The following is a 26,151-nucleotide window of genomic DNA, read 5'->3' as shown; positions in this document are numbered from 1 at the left end:
CTAAACCCGACGAGTTTTGAAAATCTTTCTGAAATTACCTTTTACCCAATTTTATTAATTTGATCAGCTACACCAGCATGGGCATTGTTGTCTTTTTGATAATTAGATGAGAAAAATTGAAAAGGGATTTGGAAATTAGGGTTTCTTTCTTTTTTTGGTACTTAGATTTATCATTTATGTTTGTGTATAATATCAATAGGAATTCATGAACCACGGAACATATGTAGGTATGGCTTGTGTTTATGAACTATCAATATGAATAGGTTATGACTTGTTAGCATTTAAGAATTTTTGTACTTATAATATAATGTATATGTTTTTTTAATTATATTATATATTTTTTATTATATAGTGTGACCCGTTAATTGTCTTTAAAACCATTATTTTATATTGATAACGACCGAATGTATCCTCATTTATCAAAAATTCTCTAGAGATTTTATACGAATTTGTAGATATAACATTTCGTGAACTTTTTTTTTGTTTTTAAAATAATGGTTTATAAAGATAATTAATTAAAGAGGATAACAAATTAAATAAAAAATAGAAAATGTGAAAATGTTATATTTGTTAAAATAAATTTCACAAATAGCTTTTAATGTATAAAAAATTTTTATTTTATGATATTATAATTACGTGCAAAGTACGTGACCTATTTCTAGTTAAAAAAAAAAGAAGGAAAAGAACAACTTTAATTTGATACTTCAGTTGCTCTTCATATTCTTAATTCTCTCATATGCCTTTTCTCACTCTCTTTCACTCCGCACACAAACTCACTGGTACTTTTGGCTGTGAAATGTTGGCATCATAAAGTTGTTATAAGCTAGTTTGGTCAATCTGATGTGCTGATGGTTCTATTTTGTCAGGGCCGTTGACTATGCACAAAGATAAACGTTATTTCTTGATAGTTGGTAAATGTTATGATGGTTTTGGGATGTTTGATGAACCCAATTAATAACATTTCTGGTTGGCGGCAAAGGGAATTTTCATGCTGCAAGCCAATACTATTTAGCTGCGAGTCATATTGCCCGACATGATAACGTCTTCTTTTAGAGCTGCCAGTCATATTGCCTTTAGCATCTGTTCCAAGTTGAGGAGTGGGCTTTTTCCATGATGAACCCGGAGAACTTGTTAGTGCTGCTCTCTGCCTTTTCTTGTTATTTTCTGATGCTCAACTAGTGTCTCATCAGGTATTGCTCTTGCAATTTAATTTCCTTCTTTCCTTGTTTTTCTTGCTAGCCAACGTGAGACGAAGTCACTCTCTATTGCCTATGGAGATTGGTTCAATCATCTTTAAAGTCCAAAGATTCCCATTGCCCAAGTTGGAGTCTTACAGGATTTAAGGGACTAGTACTTGCTTCAGAGTTCCTCACATCATTTGCAGGGTTGCTTCGCTGAAGCATGGTTTGCCATCAGAGATCAACTAACTCATTGGACAGGTTTTGTACAGGAGTTTTCATGCTTTAAAGTAATTTAGTACTGCCTTGTACGCTTTTAATGCATTGGACGGGTTTTGCAAATGGTGTTTATGCGGGTCCTCAACACGGTTGAGCCTAGAGCCAATGCCATCACTAAGTCATTTTTCCATCAAGAGTGCTGACAATTATGCTACGACTCCAGGGTCGTATTTGCCTTGCTGGCATCCGCCTATGTATCAATATCAGCCTCGAGGTCATACCAGCAGCAGCTTGAGTGCTATTATGGAGAGGAGAGAGACGAGTTGCACTCCTCCCCTTACTAATCTCGACGCAGAATGCCTTCGGTCAAGGCAACTTTTCTGTGAATGCTTTTCTTTAGGTTTCTGTCATTTTGGCTCTTAAAACCACTAGTACTGTAATAGTACTTATTTTCATGGTCTCGCTTTAGCTTACAGCAATTTGACAGGAAATATCAAAGAACTCTTTGGGAGACGTGGAATTGTTCTCTTTTACATTTTTGGTTGTAAGGACTAAGGATTTACCTTTATCAACCAGTAGAGGTCAATGTCCTCTACTTTCCAATCTTGAGGTACTATTCAATTCAAAATTGTGAAGTGGAGGACCATAACCATTTTCACACTGCTGAAAACAAGAGTCGGCGCAGAGAAGTCGTTGGGATCGGATCACTGCTGAATTTTATAGAGGCTATATATGGACCTTGGAAGTAAGTTGTCAATGTTTCGTTAACAGTTTGATGAATTGCGATACGGCTAATCTGCAACCTTCTTTGACCAAGCAGCCTGATTTCCTCTATGACGCAAATTCTTTGTCTCCAAACTCTATTTTCAAGGTCAAAGTAAAGAGATTGAATATTTAATCGAGAATTTTCCTCCGCAAACGTTGAATATTTCCCCCAGAATTTTCCAAGACCCAAAGGGCAAAAACTAAATAAAGGGACTTGAATCATTCAGGGCCCCAGCTGCAAGATTACCTAAAGAGGATGGATAGGAGGCTCATCGAAGCTGCTCAGACAGGAAATGTTCAAGACTTGCAAAATCTCATTAAAGAGTATGCCCTTCTACTCAGGGCTGCTCCATTGGCAGGTTCCGAGACTCCATTGCACATAGCTTGCATAGGAGGCCATACTGATTTTGTGAAAGAGGTTTTAAAGTTGAGGCCGGAGTTTGCTGAAGAGCTCAACCAGGATGGATTTAGCCCCTTGCATATTGCATCAGGTAATGGGGATATACAAATTGTGAAAGAACTTTTGCAGGTAAATTGCTTTCTGTGCCTGATCAAGGGAAAAGAGAGACGAATCCCGCTTCATTATGCTGCTATTAAAGGCAGGATTCATGTCATCGACGAACTGCTTTCTGCTTGCTCCGAGTCAGTTGGGTATGTGACTGGAAGAGGTGAGACAATCCTTCATTTGGCTTTAAAGAACAACCAATTCGAAGCCTTTGAATTCTTGGTACAGTACCTGATACGGTCAAACAATCGGGAGATCTTGAATAAGAAGGACCATCAGGGTGACACCATTTTGCATCTTGCTGTCTCGAGAAAGCAGTATGAGGTGAGTCGCAAACGCATTGAATATTTGTTCATTGTCTCGTGATGTTTTAAGTTCAGTAACTGAAATTACACTACGTTAGCAGGTAATCGATTTCATGCTCGACAAAAATGTTTTTCATGAGGGCAGAGTGGAGGTCAACTCGTTGAACAAGAGGGGTTATACGCCTATTGATAGCTTACTGTCTGAAGGGGGTGATAGAGAAATAGAGGATATGCTCAAAGCAGCTGGGGCTAGAGCGGCAGCAGACTTGCAGTCACCTCAAAATGGAGCATTATCTGACAATTTGGTCGTCACAACTCAGAGTCCATCACCTTTCCAGTCAAGGAGAGTGCGTGCTCAAGCTCCCTCAGAGAAGTTGCTACACTATTTCAAGTTTGACAAGCGTAGAGATTCTCCAAATGAAGTGCGAAACACATTGCTTGTGTTAGCTGTGTTAATTGCAACAGCAACATATCAAGCTGTGCTTAGTCCACCCGGTGGCGTTTGGCAAGACGACTCTTTGCCTAGTCAAGGTACAGGCACAAACGACACATCCACCAAACCCCACAAAGCTGGAGAAGCAGTAATGGGCACTCACAATAATATTTCTTATGGTCTTTTTCTGATTTTTAATTCAATTGGATTTTTTATGTCCACTTACATGATAATCGTTCTCATTGCTGGATTTCCCTTACAAATGGAGTTGCAAGTCTCTCTTTTTGCGCTTTTGGTAACTTATGATACTTCTATGGCTGCAATATCACCAGATAAGGGCATCACACTCTGTTTCACTATTCTATCCATAGTTCTGCCGATGTTGATACCTATAGTAACGAAGATAATGAGGAATCATTGCAAGTTACAAAAGTTTAGACTACCATGCACAAGCCCTGCAACTGATTGAAGATGGAAGATCTTCAGCATTTATGTATCTACTTTTTTAATCGCCATTCTGCACTTCTTTAATTAGATCATTAGGATAATCATGTAAATTTATTGTGAGTTTAATCTCATTATACTATATATTGATCTCTTTTTCTTTCTTTCTTTCTTTCTTTTGAAATTTCTGAATTTTGTTTCATGTGCTTTATAAGCTTACCTGTGGCTTGGCACTTGGCACCCGGGCAATGGAATTTGTTAGGATTTAGTTGTCTCTGTGTGAAGTATCTCAGTACTCACAATAATCTCACTTTTAGGAACAAGGAACTCGTTTCATGCTTTAGACTCATTTGCTCGAACTCTTCCTAATTTGGTCATCTCTTGTTAGTCACCTGTTTAATTAGCTATTCTCAGGTAGACGATTTGTTTTCTGCTTCAAGTCATTGAGCTCCTGTCATTGAAGGTAGTGTTATTAAGGCTACAGCACTCGTGATGCCACAGATTAAAATGGTTCTAATTAGAGGTGGCAATTTGTCCCAAGTCCCAATGGGTTACCCATGCTCATGGGGACTTTGGGCGGGATGGGTACTAAAATTTGATATTGGATTTAAAATGGGACAAATCCCAATTGTACCCATTAATTAATGGGAAATCTTGGGAACTACTTGGGTACCCATTGGGCTCAAATAGCAAGGGCTCCGTTTGGATTAGTTATTTTTGGGGGGTGTTTTTGAAATATTTGATATACTAATATAGATGGGATATTTTTTGAATTATTGTATATTACTGTAATATTGTATTTGAAAAACTTATTTTTTGAAAAAATAGCCAATCCAAACGGAGTCTTAGATTCAAAAATTATCTTTAACAATTTTTATAGTCATACTAACGAATATAATCTAGTAGTCTTCCTAGTCATTATCCACAAGAATTTCCAACATTTCAGTCAATTTAGACCTGTTATCCTTGGACATTGATGAGAATAAATATTCAACACCCTAAGTACCTTGACCATCTTGATATATGTTGGAATATGGTTGTATATCTATTTTTTTCTTTATTTGTTAATCCAATTTTTGGTGGGAATCTTGAGTATAAAGCACTTGCATGTTTATTTAATAAAACTAAAAGAAATTTAATAAATCAAAAATATTAAATTTATATAAAAAATAAAAAATGAATTAAAGGAAAAAAAATATGTAGAAAACAGATTTGAGTATTGGGCGGGATCAATCTAAACCCATGCCAAAGTGATCCCGCCCAAGTTAGTCCCAAAACACGTATGGGTAAGGTTGGACCCAAACCCATATGACTCGGTTCCATCTCAAACCCAATCAAATCCCGCCCATTTTGCCACCTCTAGTTCTAATTACAGCAAATCCATGATTTACCAAATTCAATTTATTGTAGCTTTTTATGAAGAAATAAATTTAGGTATCGTGTATCAGGTGATAAGACATGTTCGTGACACGCGAGTCTCTCTTTGAAAATTCAATGTAGTAATGAGAACGCCGTCTTTTGATACTAAATCAAAGCAAACCTCTTTTGCATTGACACATTCTCAGCTTTGACAATACAATTAGCGTATACTACTAAGCAACCGTGGGAGTTGTACCTGATAGGGTAGTTTGGTCTTATTGTGTATGAATAGATTCAAAGTATTGTGTACACATTCATGCACTTTAATTCATGCATCTCATGACCATTAGATCAAAACATGAATCTATCCTTTCATTCAATAATTCCCATATACATGAATACATTCATAAATGAATGTACATTTTAGAAACATTCACAATACTATACATGTACCAAAAATTAATGAATATACATTAATTACATGTATGTACATCATACAAATTTTGAAAAGTTTCCAACAATTTCAACGATTAGGATTCAGGACACGACACTTTAAAATGTTTTTGGCTGCATGAAACTTGATACTATGATCAAAGCATGTTGATATTTCCTAACAAATGTATGACACTGTCTTATTACCTATAAATTTGCAGATTATATATAGAGGGGAAATGATTCTCAATCCCTCCAAATTCTGATTCTCACCCAACATTATTCCAGAAACAAGGAATGCAACTCAAGTTTGCATAATATATACTTTGGAGTTGCAGATTTGAACTAAGGTGGATCATTATTTGTGGAAATGAACCAAGTTGCAAATGTGCATATCTTGAACTAACTGAGGTATTACATACATTCTTTTTTTTTTTGATAGCATGAGAGAGGTAGGATTTAAGAAGCGAGAACGAAAAATGAGGATTTGAACCCAAAACCTTTAATTTTTTAGATTTCAATTTTAGCCACTAAAATATGGCATCCTTGGCTTCGTCCGAGGTATTACATACTACTAATTAACTCTCCTCCATTAATTGCTGATGTCTATATTTTGACAAAATAAAGGTGGATTGTATTTTCCTTGAAGCCACTGTATTCGACCTCCTAACACTTTCTGAAAAGGACATAATCAATATTAACCTTATCAGGGACCAAATTCCAAATGCTAGGGAATCAAATTTGGACTTGCGTAGTAGTCTTTGGTTTTGCTTGTGTTTCCAGCAGCTTCCAAGTGGAACTTGACGAATTGACTTCAAAATTTGCATTCAATTCCTACACGTCCTCGTTTCCGTGTTTCAGCTCCTACCTCTTAACGTGTTGAAAAAAATTTTACACGTAAATTTCCCATCACTGACTTTTTCAAAGAATTCTTCTTGAACCTTTAATTTCGTCGATAATCAATTTGGTAGGGTAAAAAATAAAAAAGTCCTCTGTGGTAAACCTAATACATAGAAAAGCTCCATGTGGTTTTAAAACATACAACATAACACCTTATGCTTTGAACTAAATTGTAAAGATGACGGAATCCGTTAAACTTAACAGAAATAACTTATTGGAACCTAAAAAAAAAAAATTTATACCTAATTTTTAACAAATATACCTGTTCTACCTCTTAACCCTCAATTCTCTCTATCTAGAGAATAAAACAAATGATTTTTTTGAGCTGTTTTTTGCTTAATTATATCAGGGCATTTTGATCATTTCTTCCATTTCCGCTAAGTTTAACGGATTTCGTCACCTTTACAATTTAGTTCAAAATATGGGGTGTCATGTTGTACGTTTTGAAACTACGAGAGACTTTTCTGTACGTTAGGTTTACACGTCACAGTCAAGCAAGCCGCCTTTAAACATATGATTAATTCCTAAACTGTACAGTAATTTAGTAGGACAAAAGAAGAGAAGCTGAATATACTCAAATTTCGAAAATATCCATTAACTCTTGGTGATTAGCAGTGGCAACTCCATCCAAGAACCCCCTGAATATTGCAGCAAAGGTAGGACAACTACATTGTGTACAAGAGATCATCAGAACAAAGCCTGAACTAGCAAAAGAACCAAGCCAAGATGGATTTCAGACACTTGACATAGCCTCTACTTATGGCTATTTCGAGATAGCAGGAGAGCTTTTGGCATCCTCTGGTCCTAGAATTTCTTCTCTGCCCGGAAGAGATGGAAGGACATCCATGAATGGAAGAGTGGAAGATATTAATGAATTGTTTAAAGCACGTGCAGATTCTGTTAAATATATGATTGCTTTTGGAGAGACTGCACTTCAATTAGTTGTCAAATACTTTAAGAAAAGATTGTCCTGAGAGAGTAGGTAAATTCGGTAAAATAAGGAAGGAAACACTGTCTTCCACTGCACCTCTGGGGCAAGTTTTCGAGATGCTTATTACACCTATTATTTCATGCTTGTGGTTCTTTTGTTTCCGAGAAGTAGTTAGATCACAAATGCAAAATCCCATACTTTGATGATCATGAATTTGATTTTGCTTGCTCCAACATTATGTTTGACTTCTGAGTTTTGGTTTTTTCATGGTCGTCTACATGATTTTTTTTAGGCCAAGTTGTAATGCTACATCAAGCCCATCAATTTCTTGTGGTGATATTTCCACTTTGACATAATAGTCAAGCAATGAAATTAGATTTCTTATTCGTCGAGCAAATCTACGAGAAGTTATTACAATCAACTATGTTTCACTATGCAATACAGTCTTCATTCATGCTTCTAATTTTACAATCCATTACAAGTGTGATTCCACTTATAAAGCTGGGAAATGGAAATGTTCTGCAGACTGTAGAGTTCATGCTTGACGAGGTCAATCCCATCAGAGACACACACACACACATTTATATATAGTTGACGTGAATGCTATAAATAGAAAAGCACTGACGCCAATGGATATACAGAATATACTGATAGAGGCTTCCATTGATGTTGAACTTAGAAAGATCCTTCAACAGGAGAAGCTCCAGAAATACGAATTGTCTCAGAGGATTTAGGCCCTATTTGGATTGCGATTTTCCTCAGAAAAATTGTTACGTTTTCCGTGAACACATTTTCCTATCACCTTTTTACCTCACATATATCAAATCGCTACAATAATTTTTCTACAAAAAAATCCAGAAAAATGCAGTCCAAAGCTACTAGCAAACCTTCTGAAAATGCACAAATTTCCGATTGAAAACACTAGAATTGGATAGACTATTTTCAGTTTCCCAAGGAAAGAGACCTCACTGCACGTGAGATAGGCACTATTGATTAAATTTCAGATTCCAGTACAATGATAATCAGGAAATTTCAACAACAGATACGGAAATTGACTACTCACTGCATTAGCATACAGCATTAGTAGGAACTATAAACTTTCAATCCAACAGGTAGTGTTGGGCAAGATGACCCAGGTGGACACAAGGCAAGAAGGACTATATAGTCCCCTTTGCAACTTGGAGGAAATTGCCAAGTTTTCAATGTATGAAACTGGTGTCTGCCTTTTCACCAGATGAATCTGTCAGGTTTCAATATGCATTGTTTGTTCAGCTACTCTGACTTTTTGAAATGCAAACTACCAATTATATAGGTGATCAAACAAAATTATACTTTCTTGCTTTCTTTGTTGTAAGATTTCTGCAACTACACTTGCAATGGGTCTCTGAGAAAAAATACAGCTTCTTAGTTTCTGAAATTGATTGTCTGAAGATCAATGGCATTTGTGAGCTTCAAGCAATTGAACATTCTAAGCAGAAATTAATGAAGGAAAAAAATTTGCAATTACGGAAAGTTCAATGTACATCCATAGCTAGAAGACTTCAGTGTCTGTAAGACACTTAGAAATGATAGAACTAACTGATAGGAAAGAATAAAGAGATGCTATCCATGAAAGATTTTTGGATTGCATTTTTCATGATTTTTCATGAAAAAATTATTATAGTGATTTGATGTATGTGAGGAAAAAAGGTAATAGGGAAATGTGATCACGGAAAACGACGTAATTTTCTGACGAAAAACCGCAATCCAAACAAGGTTCTCAATGAAAACATCTTTTACTCGCAACCAACCATGCAACCCAATGCAACATTGTTGTCCATTTTCTTGATAAGCAATCTACCATGGGGTGGAACGTCTTGAGGCTTCGTGGATACATCAGCATCGACAATGATAGAGTCTCCCTCTATGAATTCTCCTCTCATAATTTCCATAGCAATTTCATTCTCAATGAATTGTTGAATCACCCCCTTCACGGATCGAGCTCCAAAGTTTTGATCAAAACCCAAGGTGACTAAAAGATTTACCCCTTCTGTAGTACAATGAAGGTAAATTTTCTTTTCTTTCAACCTCTCTCGAAAACGATTTATCTGTATATCAACGATTTTGGAGATTTGTTTAGAATCCAGAGGTTGGAAAACAATGTACTCGTCTATTCGATTCATAAATTCTGGCTGGCTGAAAGGTTTGTTTAGCCATCTCCATGACTTCAGTTTTCATCGCATGATAGATAGCCTCTTTATCATCCCCCTTGTCATGCGCAAGTGTTTCTAAAATTTGCCGGGAACCAATATTTGATGTCATAATTAATATGGTATTTTGAAGCTAATAGTCCTTCCCAGAGAATCAGCGATTCTTCCATCATCCAACAACTGTAGAAAGATGTTAAAAACATCGCGATGCGCCTTTTCAATTTCATCAAAAAGCACAATCGAGTAAGGCCTCAGACGGACCGCTTCAGTGAGTTACCCCGCCTTCATCATAACCAATGTACCCCGGTGGTGCACCGATTAACCTAGAAACAGAATACTTTTCCATGTACTAGCTCATATCTATCCGCACTACATCATTCTCATTGTTACAAATGTATGCAGCAAGGGCTTTTGCTAGCTCAGTTTTGCCAATGCCGGTAGGACCTAAAAACATGAAGCTTGCAATTGGACAATTTGGATCAGATAGGCCAGCCCTTGAGCGCCTGATAGCATCAGCTACAGATTTGACAGCCATGTCTTGACTAACAACTCTTTTACAAAGTTCTTGCTCCAATGACATAAACTGATCCATCTGAGATTGCTCGAGGTTTGATGATGGTATGCCAGTCAATTTGCTAACAACTTCAGCTATATGAACATTAGTCACTTCTTTCTAGCGAGCTTTATTTTTGCTATGCTCCACTTCATTTGAATCAGTCTGATCATTTCGCACAAGAGATGCCAAAGCACTCTCCAGCTTGATCAGCGGTGTCTAGATACAGGATGATCAGTTTCATCTTTGAGGGGGATTTTCTCCAACTCTAGCATCAAAATAGCCCTATCTATCTAATATAAGCTGCCAATCGGCCCTGAACTAGTGCTTTTCATTGCGAATCTCGCAGCAGCTTCATCAAGTAGATCAATGGCTTTCTCCGGCAAAAAACATCCTGTAATATACCGATGTGCAAGAGTTGCGGCTGAAGCAAGAGCCCCATCTGAAATCTTAACCGCATGATGTACTTCATACTGTGCACGCAATCCATGAAAAATGTCGATCGTAGCTTCTACAGATGGTTCACCACACAATACCTTTTTGGAATCTGCATTCTAAGGCAGGGTCCTTCTCAATGTAAAGCCTGTATTCCTTCAATGTTGTTGCCCCGATGCATCTCAGCTCGCCGCAGCTAAGCATTGGCTTCAACAAGTTTGCAGCATTCAATGCATACGTATTACCATAACCCATTATCATATGTATTTCATCAATAAATAGTATTATCCTCCCATTGGAGGCTGTGATTTCATTCATCATACAATTAACTGCTTCCTCGAGATCTCCATGATGCTTAGTTCCAGCAAATAAAGAGCCAATGTCCAAAGAGAACAAAGTACACTTCTGCGGAGGCTTGGGTGCATCCTTCATAATCATTCTTTGAGATAGCCGTTCAGCAATAGCTGTTTTCCCTACTCCAGGCTCACCAAGGATAATAGGGTTACTTTTTGTTCATCAGCATAAGATCTGAGCACATCTTTCTATTTCATCATCACGACAACTGACTGGGTCGAGTTTACCACGTCTTGCAAGTTGAGTTAAATCATAGCCATAATTCCGAGTTTTCCAAATTTACTATCCGGCTGACCTTGTGCTTGATCAGTTTCTCGGTGCATGGCACCAATAGCATTCCTCAAATCTTGCTCGCCGATCCTGAGAACCGAAAATAAGTGCTGACCAAATCTCTTATGGGAAGTGAATGCTAACAGCAGATGCTCCAGGGAAACTAAAGAATCCCCCATGTCTTTCTTGTGCCTTCGTGCAGTAGCCAAGAGAGACCCAAGATTGAACTCAGGACCACCTATCTGGCGGTAATTTCCACTATTATGATCATGATCATCTATCAATTTCATCGCCGCTATAAACTTATTTGTAGCTTGCACAACTGCTGCAATATCAACTCCAGCCTTGATAAATATTTTCTGAGCTAACCCATTCTTTTGATCCAAAAGGGCTTTCACCAGATGGTCAGGCTGCAGCACCTTTTGGTTGGCTCAAGCTACACTCAGAGAACCAAATATTCCCTCCCATGCCATTGGGCTATGCTCTGAATAATTGATTCTGCTGGAGACAGCAGTACCGGATGAGTAGGAGCGAACGAAATCGACTTTGTGTAAGAAACCTATTGATCGAAGCTTGATGACAGTAATGCAAATCCATTCTTCACTGAGGGAGCGGGAAAACTACTATTGCGTCTGCTTGTGCTTATGATTACTACATTGGAGACAGCCCTGAGAGCAGGGAAGGCCACTCTGGTGAGCCTGGAAATCGACATTATTGGTGAAAAGTTTACAAAAGCGACCCCCACCTCAATCAAATCAAATCGAATTCCGACTGGAACTACTGCTACGAGTTAATAAAAGAAGTCAATCCATGGCGATCAAGGAATTCTTCATTATAGCATGACGATAAAAGTAGCAATGAGCGAACAGGAATCGAGCACTGACCATACAAATTATGAAGAAAGAACAACAAACGTATTAAAGTTTTTCTACCATAATACTAACATATCGGTTCTGCCTGACCTTCTCAATGTCTAATTGGTAGAGAAATTGGAAAGTTGAAAAGAGATTAGAAGAAGTGCTAAGTAGTGCTACATAAGTACGAATAGGAAACCAAACAAGTGGTTTTAGTATCAGGTTAATTAGGGAACCGACCATGAATTGACTTTGTATAACTTCATATTTGTATCAAACTCTGGGAGCAACGAATATTTTAAGGAACCTTTTAAGTTTCAATTTTGATTGTATATACTTGGGTGTTGAGTTTATCAACGTTGATTATCTCTTCCCCTGCCCCTAAACTGAAAAGCAAAATTTAAGGGTCTTCTCCTAGCTATTATTGACCAAGAGTTTTTGTATTAAAGGTCATAACCAACCAGAGAGGGGGAGGGGGGGGAGCAATTCTATTACTAAAATAAGCTACTATCAGAAAAGTATCTCAACATTGTGCTTTTTAAAATGCTGGAAAGCAGCAAATTCCTTCTGCTTTTTTTACTAATTTCCCACAATGTATTGGTTATACTTTTGTTATGAATTACATTATCAATTTAAATAGTCCTAGACTTCTAGTTATGTGAAAGACGCTTGCTTCTTGCTAGTACGTTATTACTAGTTTTTTAGCCCTGACGCCAGGCGTCAGGTAGTTGAGACTCATTATGTTGCTGCTATGTTTGTGTGTTTTTTTTTCTTTGTTAGATATACAGCCATGTGTGCGAGTGTGTGTTTTTTCCTAATTGCACAAATAAACATGAGTTTGAAATCAGGTTATCTTACATTCTTAATATAGCATTAGTCAGTAAGTAATGCCTAAAATTAGGCAGAACTAAAAGGCATGATTATTTAACATTCTTAATGTAGCATGAATCAATAAGTAATGCCTAAAATTAGGTAGAACTAAAAGGCATATAACTATATATGTAATGTGTAGCCTTGCTTATTAGTCACGTTACTTCTCTAAGACAAGCAATTTGACAATTTCCATTTTTTTTGACAATTTCTGTTTGCTAGTAATTCACATTTAACAATCTTTTAGAAGAAAGAAATAAAGAAAGACAATTATAAAATGGGTTTGTCATTTTCTTTTGTTTGCTAGACTTGAATGAGCATTCAAACATATTTAAAAATATTTTCAAACCAATGTAAAATTGAATTAATCTTTTTTGTATATTCAGTGGCTTTTTTGTTTACATTAATAGGTCTATATTCATGACACATAATTTTTATTCAACTCTAGCCCACCATGACCTCGGTTTATATATACTACCATTTCTCCTAATTAGGATTTCATATTGGATCCTATTCTTTTTGTTGCAATTTAGATGATTGTTTGATTGATAGATTAAAAGTGTTCAAGAATGGAGGGAGTAACGATACTTTCTTTGGATAGGACATCATCTGTTGAAAATAAGCCTCAGACTCTCAATATTGAACAACTTTAACTTGCAAGGATGAATATACATATTTTCTTATTTTTCTTTCTTTCTTCCATTTTTTAGGCTGGCTATCTCTTTGTTTTTTTTTTCTTGGAGATTTTGATGATTTTGGTTTTGATAATTTGTATAGGAGGCAACACTTTATGTGGTGAGTACGAGGAGCATGGTAGAAGCTCTTTGAATTTTCACTAAGATAATGGCTTAGATATATACAATATCTAATAATTTAATGAGCTTAAAATTTTTCTTTTCTACTTTCTAGGTTCGTTGGATTTATAATTCTTACTTATTTGATGATTCTTTCTCTTACTTGGTTGTTGATTTTTTTTTTTTTGGTAATCTGTATCATAAGCTGCAAATTTATAGGTTATTTTGTGTTCTTAAATCATGTGCTAAAATAGGTGAGTTTCTCTTTTACTTTTCTTTTTTTTAAAAAAAAGTGGTATTCAAAATCAAGAGATAGTTAGAAACTTTAAATGGTGAATTCCAAATCAACTTGTGTTTAAGGATTGGTTAGAATAAAATGCTAAGAAATAACTGGTGGAACTATTCTACAAATGGGATAATAAACTTGTGTTTAAGGTTAGAAAATATGTATTTACTGAATCATTTTTTCATGCTCAAAAGAAAAAAGTTGGGCCTACTGTAAAAGTTTAAAACTATAATTCATTTCTTAAATTGCATTTTTCTATGAAGAAAGTTTATCCTTTTGCCAAAAAAAATGTTTACATAGAGATCCTTATATATATAATTTTTTTTTTGTGCAGGAAATATTTTTTACATGGAGATTACCTTGCGTACGAAGGTAAGATTTTTGGCCTACAAAGATCAAAGTACAATAATGATATTATCATAACCACATGGAATCGGACTTAAAAGAGTAACCAAAATTTTCAACCGCAGTATTATCTCAATTTGAAGATTGAAGAGAGAATCGGTCCGAGTAGCAGCAGACTAAGTAGCGTCGGAGGTGCAAAAAGGCGAGTCGTGGTGTGGAATACTGGGACGCGTGGAGAAAGACCACATGCATTGGGCGTGGGAAGTGCATGCCTTGATATGGTTCATAAATGCCTTGATACTGTTCAAAACCAGTGCCATCCATCGCCAAAAGACCAAAACAGCCCTCAAAGTCACAACAATCACGGGATAACCGGTCCATTGCGCACTGTTCATAAGCGATTCATGCATTAACCATATCAAATGACTATATGAACTCGATACATGTTTAATTTGCTAGATTACTTGCTTAACCTATTTGGTTTTGTAAAATGAGTATCCCTGCTTGTTCTATACTTATTTGGTTAAAGTGCTTTCTTGACTCGATATGTGATAATTTGGAAAACGATTTTTGATCCATCGAAGTGAGCAGTGTATACTTTATCACACTAGCCTTTCGAGTGGTGACTTGTGTAAAATGTTTTCGTGAATATCTTACGTGTTGTGACGTCGTTGGGTGAATCTCTCGACCAATTTACGTGTTGTGAATCTCCTCGACTCTCGCGTGATAAAAATAAGATAACGGCCAATGATGGCCTATTAATATGGCAAATGCCTGTCAAATAACCGTCACTACTCAATCGTTAACTGTGAACCGTTTACCAACCCACATGACTATTCGATATCCGTGAATTACATGCTTCCATGAAATCAAGTTGTATTGCTTACGTGCTTACGTGCTAAGTATCCACTTGATTACTTGATTATCATGAATCACATATTATATGAAGTTGTCCATCATTGATAGGCGAGTGTGTACTTTACCTCACTCGACCTACTCAAATGATGAATTTTACCTTTTGTCGAATTACTTGGTTACCTGTGCATGCTGTAAGCTCTAAGCTGAACTTGAGCCCTGCCTCGGTTACTGACCTACTCGAGCCAGGACTGGATTCGGTCGGGTAAGTTGGAACCCTGGACAACCGTTTCGGTACACTCGAGTACTACCACTGGAGGGATAAGATGATGGTCAGTCAAACCGAGGGGATCCGGAAGTCATAAGGTACAGATGACCGATGAAGTTCCACTGGAACACCGTATCCTACAGTATATGTTTACCTTGTATCATGATAATTGTTTCATGCTAAAATGCCAACATGAAATCATGAACTATACATACTAAATGTCTCATACCATGATAAATGTCTCAAATTACTGTATAATGATTATCACCTCATGATAACATGCCATTGTGTAACGTTGAACCATGCATATGATATGCCCGACTTTCTTGATTTGTTTGAACTGTTAGAGTGTCTTGGAACCTCACTGGGTTGTGTAGCTCACCCCACGTCATTTATTTTTCCTGACAGGTCCTGGCAAATTGGGCGATCTGAAATCTAGTTGTATTTTCTTATGAATGTAATTGAATCTTATAACTTCGATTTGCGGTTTGTAATGTATAATTATATTTACGTCATAGATCGGATTGGGAATATGTTAAGTTTAGGCGACTTTTTGTCTTGGATTGCCACTTGAAAATGGAAAAGTGTAAAACCTAGACTTGTTATATGGCTTATATGAATTTGTTATTTGGGATTGTCGGATTTTATTCAGTGGTTTGTAATGCGTAAGGTTTAAGAATCGACGATTAGCTATCCTATAATACTGTTATCTCTGAAGCTAATTTGGTTTTAGTAATTGGTTTATTTGAAGAGAAACGATGTTGTAATAGTCTAGGTTATACTTCGGAAGGATTTGACTAGTTTGCTTGCGTGAGTCCTGGTGAGAGTTAGGCAGACGGCCCGCCAACCCTCTGGTTCGCCTTAGGGGGAAGTGGGATCGCCACATGCATTGGACGTGGGAAGTGCATGCCTTGATATGGTTCATAAATGCCTTGATACTGTTCAAAAACAGTGCCATCCATCGCCAAAAGACCAAAACAGCCCTCAGAGTCACAACAATCACGGGATAACCCGTCCATTGCGCACTGTTCATAAGCGATTCATGCTTTATATATGTAAGATTTGGCTCCTGCTACCAAAATAGAATTTTGGAGCGAAGTTTTGACTTATTAGATTGTTTCCATTCCAATGTTTAGATTTAGGCTCTATTTAATAATCTAATTCACCATTTAAAGTTAATGGATTCAATTTTTAACATGTTCAGACGCGTTTGATAACTAAATATTAAATATTCAAATTAATTAAATGACACTGAATTTGCTAAACAAAACTTACTTTTAAAAATCAGTGATAAGTTATCCACTTATCATTGAACGTGATATACACTCAAATGTATTAGATTTAATACTTAATAATTTAATGGATTCAGATTTCAGATTTCAAATTTCAAATTTCAGTATTATCAAACGCACCCTTGGTGTAATATTGCAATTTTTGTAGCTTTTGAATACAATTACAAAGCCCTAGCGCTCAGGGGATGTACATTGAATGCTTACCTCTACAAATAAAAAATTCATAGTTTACCTGAAAAAGAATTACAGTAAATTGTTTTTCTTTCTCAAACACTAACACTGCTATATTAAGAGTATCAAAATTACTTTATGAAGGGTTCCTTTATTTACGTACGTAATGACAATGCTATCTTAACATCATTATAATCAGCAACCCATTTCGTACGAGATTCTATCTGCAATTCTTTGTTCATTATCCATGGAAAGTGGGAGAATTCATCTTATACCTCAATGATATACCGCAAGCCTGTGACTGATAGTACTAATATTTCAGCCAAATTAAGGTGATTTTCGTAATTAACTATTCGGCTCAAAAATATTTAGCTTCAATTTTGATACTTAGGGCTAGAGATTTTGCAGATTTGAGTAAATACGTTAAAATAACATTAAAAAAATTCTTCAATATTCCACATTATTGACATAAAAGTCCTGGTTTGTTCAAATCAATATTTTCTCCCACTTTATGAGCGTTAGTTTGTAATATTATTAAAAAATGGGGTCTAAGTATTGGAAATTGTTATACTTTGAAGACTCCAATAACAACTAATAGTATTTTAATTTAAATTATTATTTTTGTGTAAAACAAAGTCAATTACTACTGAAATTACTACTAATCCCTAACATGACTCAAAAGATTATATTACAAATGCTTCTCAATTGGGCCTGCAACCAGAATTCCGGCCCCTCACCCACACAGAACCCAAAATCCTATCCGGGTTTAATCAGGCCTACCCAATCCAAACCCACCCCGCTACCGGCTACCCTGCCACTTATAAAATCAATTGAACCCCTCCAAACCCTAGGGGGTTTAGCGCCTCTCACTCTCACACACACACACACTCTGCGCTTCACTCTTCTCTGCTCTCCCCAAAAGGTACTATAGTTCTTCATCTTCAATCTTTGAATCAGATACGTTTCTTGTTATTGTTGTTGGTCTCTGGTTGGTTACCAAGAAAATATGGCGGTGAAGTTTTGAAGGAGGGAAAGGATGGGAATTTGCATTGCCTAATTGGATAAGTTAGGATTTGTTCCATTTCTTTGATAGTAACTATTTTTCAGAAGATAAAAAGTTTTTAATGGTTTTTTGTATGCTGGAGAAAATGTTGAAGTATGTTATAAATTAGTACAGAATTTTCTCTTCTAATCAGTTTGATTGTTTAAACATTTTGGGCGGTCAATGTGATTTTTTTTTGAGGCGTGAATGCTGTGATTAGGGTTTTTGGTATTAATTTGAAGTGAAGTGTTTGTTGGTTGTCAAAGCAAATGTAGGAGTTTGTGGAAACTGGCATTTGGTTACTTGGCTTGTATCTAGTGGTTGGATTTTTGGATAATGGCTTCACAGTGCAACTCCTGACCATTTTCATGGTTCGTTAAATATGAATTTTAGTTTGTAATAAGCATTCGCCTGGAATTCTTTGATTTTTTTTCCTGGTTTAGCAACTCGGTGTTTATGCTGTTGATTCTTTTAACACAAATGGTGTTTAACAAATTTTTTATTGGTCATACTAGGCTGTTTCTGATTTTTTTGAGCTACTAGCCCCCTTAAAATATTTCCTCACATTTTAAGCTTATATAAATAATGACAAACCCGTTTCTGTTTAGAACTTGATGGGGATGCTTCACAAAAGCAGGTTCTTTTTGCCATATCTTTTAGGCCTAATCATGAGTATTTGGTTCGGATTACTTGTTACTTTTTGAAGTAGTGGTTTATACACTAGAGCCAAATGAAGACAAAAAATCTGCTTAATATTGTTCATGCTGCCATGAATGTTTCTGGTGGAACTAACTCAGTACTTTTGACCGGATTCAGCAAAATTTAAACAGCAAGTTTGCAGAGAATGCCTACTTATTCCACTTTAGGACTTGTTTTTAACATGACATCAATATTTTGAAACAGGCCTGCCAAGATGTATACATCAATGAAAAAAATTCACAAGGATAAGGATGTTGAACCTACAGAGTTTGAAGAGTCTGTGGCTCAGGTTACTTTATTGTTTGTCTTCACAAATTGTTGTTTGGCAGCTTTATTTTTAGTTGATTGACTAGGATGCTTGATTCCTACCTAGATTATATTCTATTTGATGTGCAGGCCTTATTTGATCTGGAAAATACTAACCAAGAGCTCAAAAGTGATTTGAAGGATCTGTACATCAATTCTGCTGTGTAAGAGTAACTTATAAAGTCACTCAATTGACCTTGTTTGGCCGTTTAACAAGTCTGATTGGATATTCTGGTGTCTTCTTTTCTGCAGTCAAATTGATGTCTCTGGAAACCGGAAGGCTGTTGTTATCCATGTGCCATACAGACTAAGAAAAGCTTTCCGCAAGATTCACGTCAGGCTTGTCAGGGAGTTGGAGAAGAAATTCAGTGGCAAGGTTCCTGTATTTCTTTTTTCTCCTGTTGAAGTGCTTTGCTTGTCTTCTTATTACAAAGATGGTGCTGGCTGTCTTGCCTGTGTCTTATCTATCAGTAGTTGGAGCATTTGGTTTTTGACTTTGCTTATTGCTCTTTTAAATTCTAAAAATATGCATATTGCTTAAAGAAGGTGTTCTGCATAACAATATAACCAGTGATATTGCATAGCCCTAAACCCCATAAGTTAAATTAGCCAGTGATATTGCATGTTGCTTAAAGGTGTTCTGCATAACAAATTAGCATTGTGCACACCCTGCATATGCATAGGGAATCCATTCAATGGAATGTGGCTATGATGATTAATGATAATCCCAGCTCTATGAGACCTCTCTTGGTCAGGGAATTGAACTGATTGAACATCATTCTGAGCTCTTATCTATCAGCAATTGGAGCATCTTGTTTTTGACTTTGTTTATTGGTATTTTAAATTTTAACAATACGGCTGCACAAGTCAAATTAGCTAGTGACATTGCATGTTGCTTAAAGAAGTTGTTCTGCATGACAAGTTAGCATTGTGCACACACTGCACATGTATGGGGAATCCATTCAATGGATTGTGGCAATGATGATTAAGAATAATCCCAGCTCTATGAGACCTCTCTTGGTCAGGGAATTGAACTGATTGAACATCATTCTGAGCTCTTGAACCAACTTCGCAGCTTGCACTTCATCTTTTTGCATACACTCCATTGAAATTTAGTTGATGGACTTGGCCTCCTGAATAATGTTCATGTCCTATTATACATTTATTTGGAGGTCATCAAAACTGCCTATGTTTGTCTTGAATTTTCTTTCTTGATTTATATGGTAACAAGATTTTGAGATTTTGTGCCATTGTCTACTGTTAATAGTTGTCTGAAAGCTGCTACTTTTTTTTTGTTCACTTTAGGAACTTAATAATGCTGTTCTTGTATCATCTATTACACTATTCTTGTGTTAGGTTTATCATCTTTGATAATTTTAGGTTGTTGTAGGATTTAGTTTTGATTGCAAACTATGACTTTTAGGATGTGATTCTGATTGCCACCCGAAGGATACTGAGGCCCCCAAAGAAAGGATCCGCTGTTCAACGACCCCGCAGCCGGACTTTAACTGCAGTACATGATGCCATGTTAGAGGATGTTGTTGTCCCTGCTGAGATTGTTGGGAAGCGCGTTAGATATCGCATTGATGGATCCAAGATAATGAAGGTGTGCTTTTAGTTATCATTGAGGTTGTCTTGTTTACTTGATAGTTCAGTGATCGCATTACTTGAGGAAGGTAGGCTGGGGTTCCAAATAGGTGCCAGCCAATAGAAGCCATTTTTGTATTACTATTATCTTTGGTTTAAGAATAGACGCATCATTTTTACTAGTTGGTTGCTCGAAATCTGACTTCAAATTATAATTTGAAGTCTTTGACCATTAATTTCAGGCCTGTTTATGCTTTGCTCTTTCCTACTTGTGGGGAGAAACATGAATGTTGTTTGTTGTCTTGATGCATGAGATGCTTATTTAACAGCTAAACTTTTGAGTCCATTATGATTTACTGTTTTGTGCACAGGTCTTCTTGGACCCCAAGGAAAGAAACAATACTGAATATAAGCTGGAGACTTTTGCTGCAGTTTACAGAAAGCTTTCAGGCAAAGATGTTGTGTTCGAGTACCCATTGACAGAGCCTTAAAAGTAGTGGCAGATGATTTGTTGTAGATCTTTGTGATCCACGAGGCCCAATTCGTTTTGATCAATCATTTGAAATTTTGACTCCATATTTTGTGGTTAAATAGGCAGCGAACTTTATGCTTGCTATCAAGTTTTTCTTTTTGATTATGTAGTTTCTACTGTGAGGATTTTGAATATTTAAAGAAGTTCGTTAACTTGCAATGGATTTCATCAGGCTTCTATGTGGTTTGCTGAATACAATGTGATAAAATTGTGTGGCGAGTCTGCATCTGCATGGTGAAGCTGAAATGTGCTAGTGTCCTCGCATTGGCATTGAAGAGAGACGAAAAATCCACCGTGTATGAGAATAATTTAGCAGAAAACCGTGTCTCTGGCAAATATGTGGTCCGCAGATTAAAAGGAAACACAGAAACCTTTTCTCAACTTGGAAAAATATTGGAGGAACGGCTCGGTGCATTCGAGAGTTTTGCTGCCTCTGGATATAATTGTGCACCTTTTGATTTGACGGCAAACTACCGTTTGGATTCCTTGTTTTTGTCTCTGTTTTTTAAAAACTGTTTTTTACATTTCAAATGCTACAGTAAATGTGTATTTCAAAAATAATTTCAAAAACATCCATATCCAAACATTATATCAAAAACAACTCAAAATATATATAATATGTATATTTCAATTATGTATATTATATATATATTATTAATATAAATTGAAATATACAAATTGAAAATTATATATTATATAAATATTTATATACATTAATATTATACATAGTATTGTATAATATACATAATATGTAATATTGTATACATAAATGTATAAATATTTATACATAATATATTATGTACAATATATTATAATATATACATTATTAATGTACTTTCATTATTATGTACATTATTGTGTATAATAATGTATAATAATGTTATGTATAATATATAATATACATAATATGTAATAAGGTATAAATGTATATTATGTATAATATATTATATTATGTATATTGTGTTATATATATACAATATTATGTATATTATACAAATTGAAAATTTTATATTTTATATTATATATTATATATTATATAAATATTTATATAATGAAATATACAATAAATATTACAAATTAAAATATTATATAAACACCATATTTATAATATTATAATATAATACATTTATACATTTATATTAATATACATAATATTAATTTTACATTTATACATAATATTAATACATTTATACATTTATATTAATTATATTAATACATTTATACATAATATTAATATATATTTATAATATATTAATTTATACTTTTATATAATATTCATTTATAATTTATAATTTATAATAATATACACTAATACATTTCTAAATATATTTATATTATGTATTATATATAATATAATTGATAAGTCATAATTTGTTGCTAAATTTATGATTATTCTTCCCTTGATTTTAGTCAAATATTGTTTTAATTGTCGGATTCTACTTATATTTGGTTAATGGTACCAATTATAGGAAAAGAAGCAAAAAGTGATTAAAAGTGGCAATTTTCCAATTTATTGGATAGTGGCACGTTTGGGGTTGGTTTCCAAGTCCGAGTCGAATTCAAGGCAATTTTTGAAGGAAGATTTTGAAGATTTTAATCTTCATTAGTAGTTTTAATATTGGATTAGGAAACTTGGAATATTTTCTTTTATGGTTTCTTTTTCTATTTAAGAGACTAGTTTTATTTGGTAGTAGACTTCAATTAGAAAATAAAAAAGAATAAGGGAACCCAGATTCCCGTTTGATTAGGACTTCAGCCAAAAAAACAAGGAAAGAGTCGTGACTCTTTGGGGAAAAAGAGAAAGCCGGATGCACGTTTGATTAGGAGTTTGGCAAGCAACAAATTGGGAGGAAGAGCCGTCGTTGTTGACTTATCTTGGCTCTTGCTTTTACTTTTGTTGGACAAAATTGAAGTGAACAATTTGACTCTGGTACGTTTGGGCTTTTGGAGACAATTGAGAGAAATCAAAATTCCTTGTTCTTGTCTTCTGTTCTTGACCGAAAGTGGAAGGTCCGATTCAGCGACTTTTCCCAATTCTCCACGCGCGGTTGGTCCTCCATTAATAGAGGGCTAATCCTCTAATTTTAGTTGATAGGGCAACTGACGAATTGGTTCAGCGATTACTGTAAGATCTAAACTGTTTTTAATTATTTTCTTCATTCATTGGTATTTATATGTTTCCTGCTTCTAATTGTTATAGCCATTGTGTATGATTGATTAGTGTGCAATAATTACTTGTTCATATAGGCTATTTTGCTAAATAGGGGTAAATGAATCCGTAATTGTTCGTTATCTCTATCTCAGTAGCAACTGGCGTAATTGGATTTATGTCAAGGGAACATAGGATCTAATTTAAACAAACCCTCGTAGCGTATTTGTTAGTTAAGATTGGGCCTTTCTAAAGCTTAATGCAAACCAGAAATTAATGTCTACGGTCGTACCTAGAATTGTTTTTGGGTTAGAGAAATAGTCAACGGTCGTACCTTGACTATCGAGAAATTAAGGAACGACTGGTTGTTTATCGCGTGTATGACAATTATAACCAATCTATTAATAAATGTTGGAATTATTTTTGCATCAACGATCAGTGCATGAACCATTTCTGAAGTGTACCCTTGGCTAGAGCTCTCCTAATTATTTCTTTTAATTAATTATTTTCTGCATTTAATTTATTTAGTTAGCATTTAATCCTTAAACCCCCCATTGTTCTTGATTCAAAAGGAAACAAATTTCTCTCCAGTCCCTGAGGAGACGACCCTACTTGCCACTGTCTACTAGTTAGTGAATTTAGTCAGATAATTAATTTTGGTATATCGGATTAAGCAAACTCTTCGGGAACAGGGTGAATCAAGTAACTCATTGCACACCTAGAGTCCCTGCTCCAGTACTTAGAATTGATTATTGACTGCTTTTGGTGGTAGTTAGGTTTTATTTATTATTATTGCACAGGTTCGGCACCTGTCAATAATACATTTATTATTTTTATATAAATATATAAATATATTTATTTATAAATGTATTATAAATGCATAAATATATATTTATATAAAAATATAAAAATTATTTATTATAATTTATAATTTATACATTTATATAATATTCATTTATAATTTATACATTTATAAATATATTTATATTATGTATAATATAATACATTTATAATATATTTTTATATAAATATATAAATATATTTATTTATAAATATTTATAAATGTATTATAAATGCATAAATGTATATAAATATAAAATTATAAAAATTATAAATTAAAAAAATACTCAAAAATATGTTTTAAAAATACCTCTAAAAATAATCCAAAAAACATCTACAGTAAAAGTTTTTCATATAGTTTTTGAAAAACAACCCAAAAAATAACTAATCCAAACGGACTTATATTTCAAAAACGAAATGCTACAGTGTTATTTTTGAAAAATAACCCAAAAACAGCTAATCCAAATGTTTTTTATACCTTTTGATTTGGATGTTTTGGCAAGATATCTATATAATTATATTTATTTGTTCTATTTAATTGTATTGTATTGGTTTCGATGAATCTAAAATAATTGTTTTGCTCTTGTATCTTATTGTTCTAATTACTAGACTTTTTTTTATATATATAAATTTCAATCTGAACTCAGCATTTATTAGAAGAAAAGAATAAAATCAATGAGGGAAAATGATATAGGCTATATTTTAATAAAATTCGAAGAAGTAATTGATTGAATCATCAATAGTGGTTTCACAAGCAATTCCTTCTAGGATTTGACCATATAAACCCATGCACTTTGGAGTTCTGAAGAACAAGATCCAAGTAGTCATTCCACCCACATTGCAAAAATATTTTGATTCAAATGTTATTGAAAATGAAGGCGATTTGTTGTTCAAATAAAATATTATAGTAATACATGTTTAAAACAATCCAAATGCATTGATATCAAAAATATCAAAAAAAATTTTAAAAAGTTAAAAAATTTTTATCATCTCTTTCTTTCGCCTTTAACCACACAAACCAATGTTGCTTGTTGCAAACAACATCTCACCCTTTTTCTCTTTCTCCCCTCCATCCTCTCTCTCCCTCAGCCTCATCCTCCTTTTTCCTCCTTTTTCCTCCTCTTCCTTTCTTTTCTCTCTCTTCCCCTCCTTCTCTTTGCATTCATCCTCTCCTTTTCTCCAGAAGGAGAGAGGCGGGGAGAGAAAGTAAGAGGGAGACAAAAAATACCAAAAAAGTTTTTGAAAAAATGAGGAAAAGCAAGAGGGAGGAGACCAAAAAAAAAAAAAAAACTCTACCACTTCTTTCTTCCTTCACCCACCACACACGGTTGTTGCCACCTCCTATTCCTAGCAACCTCATCTCCCTTCCTCTTTTCCCCTCTCTCCTCCTCCTCTTCCTCAACCTCCCCTCTTTCCTCATGCACTTGTCCTATCCTCCCAATGAGAGGAAAGAAAGAGGAAGGATAATAGAGAAGACCAGAGAAGGAGTAGAGAAAGAATGGATGAGAGGTGCGGTGACCAATATAGCTGGTAAATGGGTGGAAGTTGGTTGTGATAGAGAAGTTTTAAAAATTTTTAAAAATATCTCAACAAAATTTTAAATTTATGAATACACTCAAAATACATCATATACTATAAAGTTTTAAATAAACAAAGTTATAGTAAATTTTTTGAAAAATGCCTAATTTTTATGGAAACTGAGTTATTTCCAAATTAGTTGATTTTCCAACCAATCAAAATTAAATTCAAACACAATATTGCATTTGTTTACTCTTTTAAGTACAAAACCAGAAATTTTAAGTAATTTGTCTATTCTTAATGTCATTTATAGTGCTGCTTAAGGTTTTTCTTTTTCGATTGAGGCTCTAAATTGTAAAATACTATACTTCATATCTTTAAATAGAAGAAAATCAATACGAAAAGAAAAAAACATTCTCAAGGTCTATCTCTACATTGATTACCAGAGTATTTCTCATTCTGGTGACCTTG

General features: G+C 34.8%; 2 protein-coding genes, 2 non-coding genes and 1 pseudogene across 4 annotated transcripts; 4 read left to right on the top strand and 1 right to left on the bottom strand.

The window, feature by feature from the left end:
• Positions 1-2,344: 2,344 nt before the first annotated feature.
• On the top strand, positions 2,345-4,011 carry LOC113732023 (uncharacterized). The gene is made up of 2 exons (XM_027257611.2): positions 2,345-2,991; positions 3,074-4,011. The coding sequence occupies exons 1-2, from the start codon at positions 2,419-2,421 to the stop codon at positions 3,872-3,874; spliced, it is 1,374 nt and encodes a 457-aa protein (XP_027113412.2). The 5' UTR covers positions 2,345-2,418; the 3' UTR covers positions 3,875-4,011.
• Positions 4,012-9,246: 5,235 nt separating this feature from the next.
• Positions 9,247-11,984, bottom strand: LOC113728784 (chaperone protein ClpB3, mitochondrial-like; annotated as a pseudogene).
• A 5,872-nt stretch (positions 11,985-17,856) lies between these two features.
• Positions 17,857-21,336, top strand: LOC113732022 (small ribosomal subunit protein eS7). The gene is made up of 6 exons (XM_027257608.2): positions 17,857-17,929; positions 18,953-19,037; positions 19,145-19,218; positions 19,307-19,430; positions 20,478-20,660; positions 21,013-21,336. The coding sequence occupies exons 2-6, from the start codon at positions 18,963-18,965 to the stop codon at positions 21,130-21,132; spliced, it is 576 nt and encodes a 191-aa protein (XP_027113409.1). The 5' UTR covers positions 17,857-17,929; positions 18,953-18,962; the 3' UTR covers positions 21,133-21,336.
• LOC113733544 (small nucleolar RNA snoR69Y) lies at positions 19,755-19,846 on the top strand. The gene has a single exon (XR_003459055.1). It is a non-coding gene; the product is annotated as a small nucleolar RNA snoR69Y (small nucleolar RNA).
• On the top strand, positions 20,025-20,116 carry LOC113733545 (small nucleolar RNA snoR69Y). The gene has a single exon (XR_003459056.1). It is a non-coding gene; the product is annotated as a small nucleolar RNA snoR69Y (small nucleolar RNA).
• Positions 21,337-26,151: the final 4,815 nt, after the last annotated feature.

The sequence above is a fragment of the Coffea arabica genome, chromosome 2e, assembly GCF_036785885.1.
Source record: "Coffea arabica cultivar ET-39 chromosome 2e, Coffea Arabica ET-39 HiFi, whole genome shotgun sequence".
NCBI lineage: Eukaryota > Viridiplantae > Streptophyta > Magnoliopsida > Gentianales > Rubiaceae > Coffea > Coffea arabica.
The sequence above is the reverse complement of the archived record's forward strand: the minus strand, read 5'-3'. Positions and strand labels throughout refer to the sequence as shown.

Coding starts and splice junctions, on each gene's coding strand:
- LOC113732022 (XM_027257608.2), top strand. CDS start 18,963: ATGTATACATCAATGAAAAAAATTCACAAGGATAAGGATGTTGAACCT. Junction 19,038..19,144: donor TTGAAGAGTCTGTGGCTCAG/GTTACTTTATTG, acceptor TTTGATGTGCAG/GCCTTATTTGATCTGGAAAA. Junction 20,661..21,012: donor ATGGATCCAAGATAATGAAG/GTGTGCTTTTAG, acceptor TTTTGTGCACAG/GTCTTCTTGGACCCCAAGGA.
- LOC113732023 (XM_027257611.2), top strand. CDS start 2,419: ATGGATAGGAGGCTCATCGAAGCTGCTCAGACAGGAAATGTTCAAGAC. Junction 2,992..3,073: donor TCTCGAGAAAGCAGTATGAG/GTGAGTCGCAAA, acceptor CTACGTTAGCAG/GTAATCGATTTCATGCTCGA.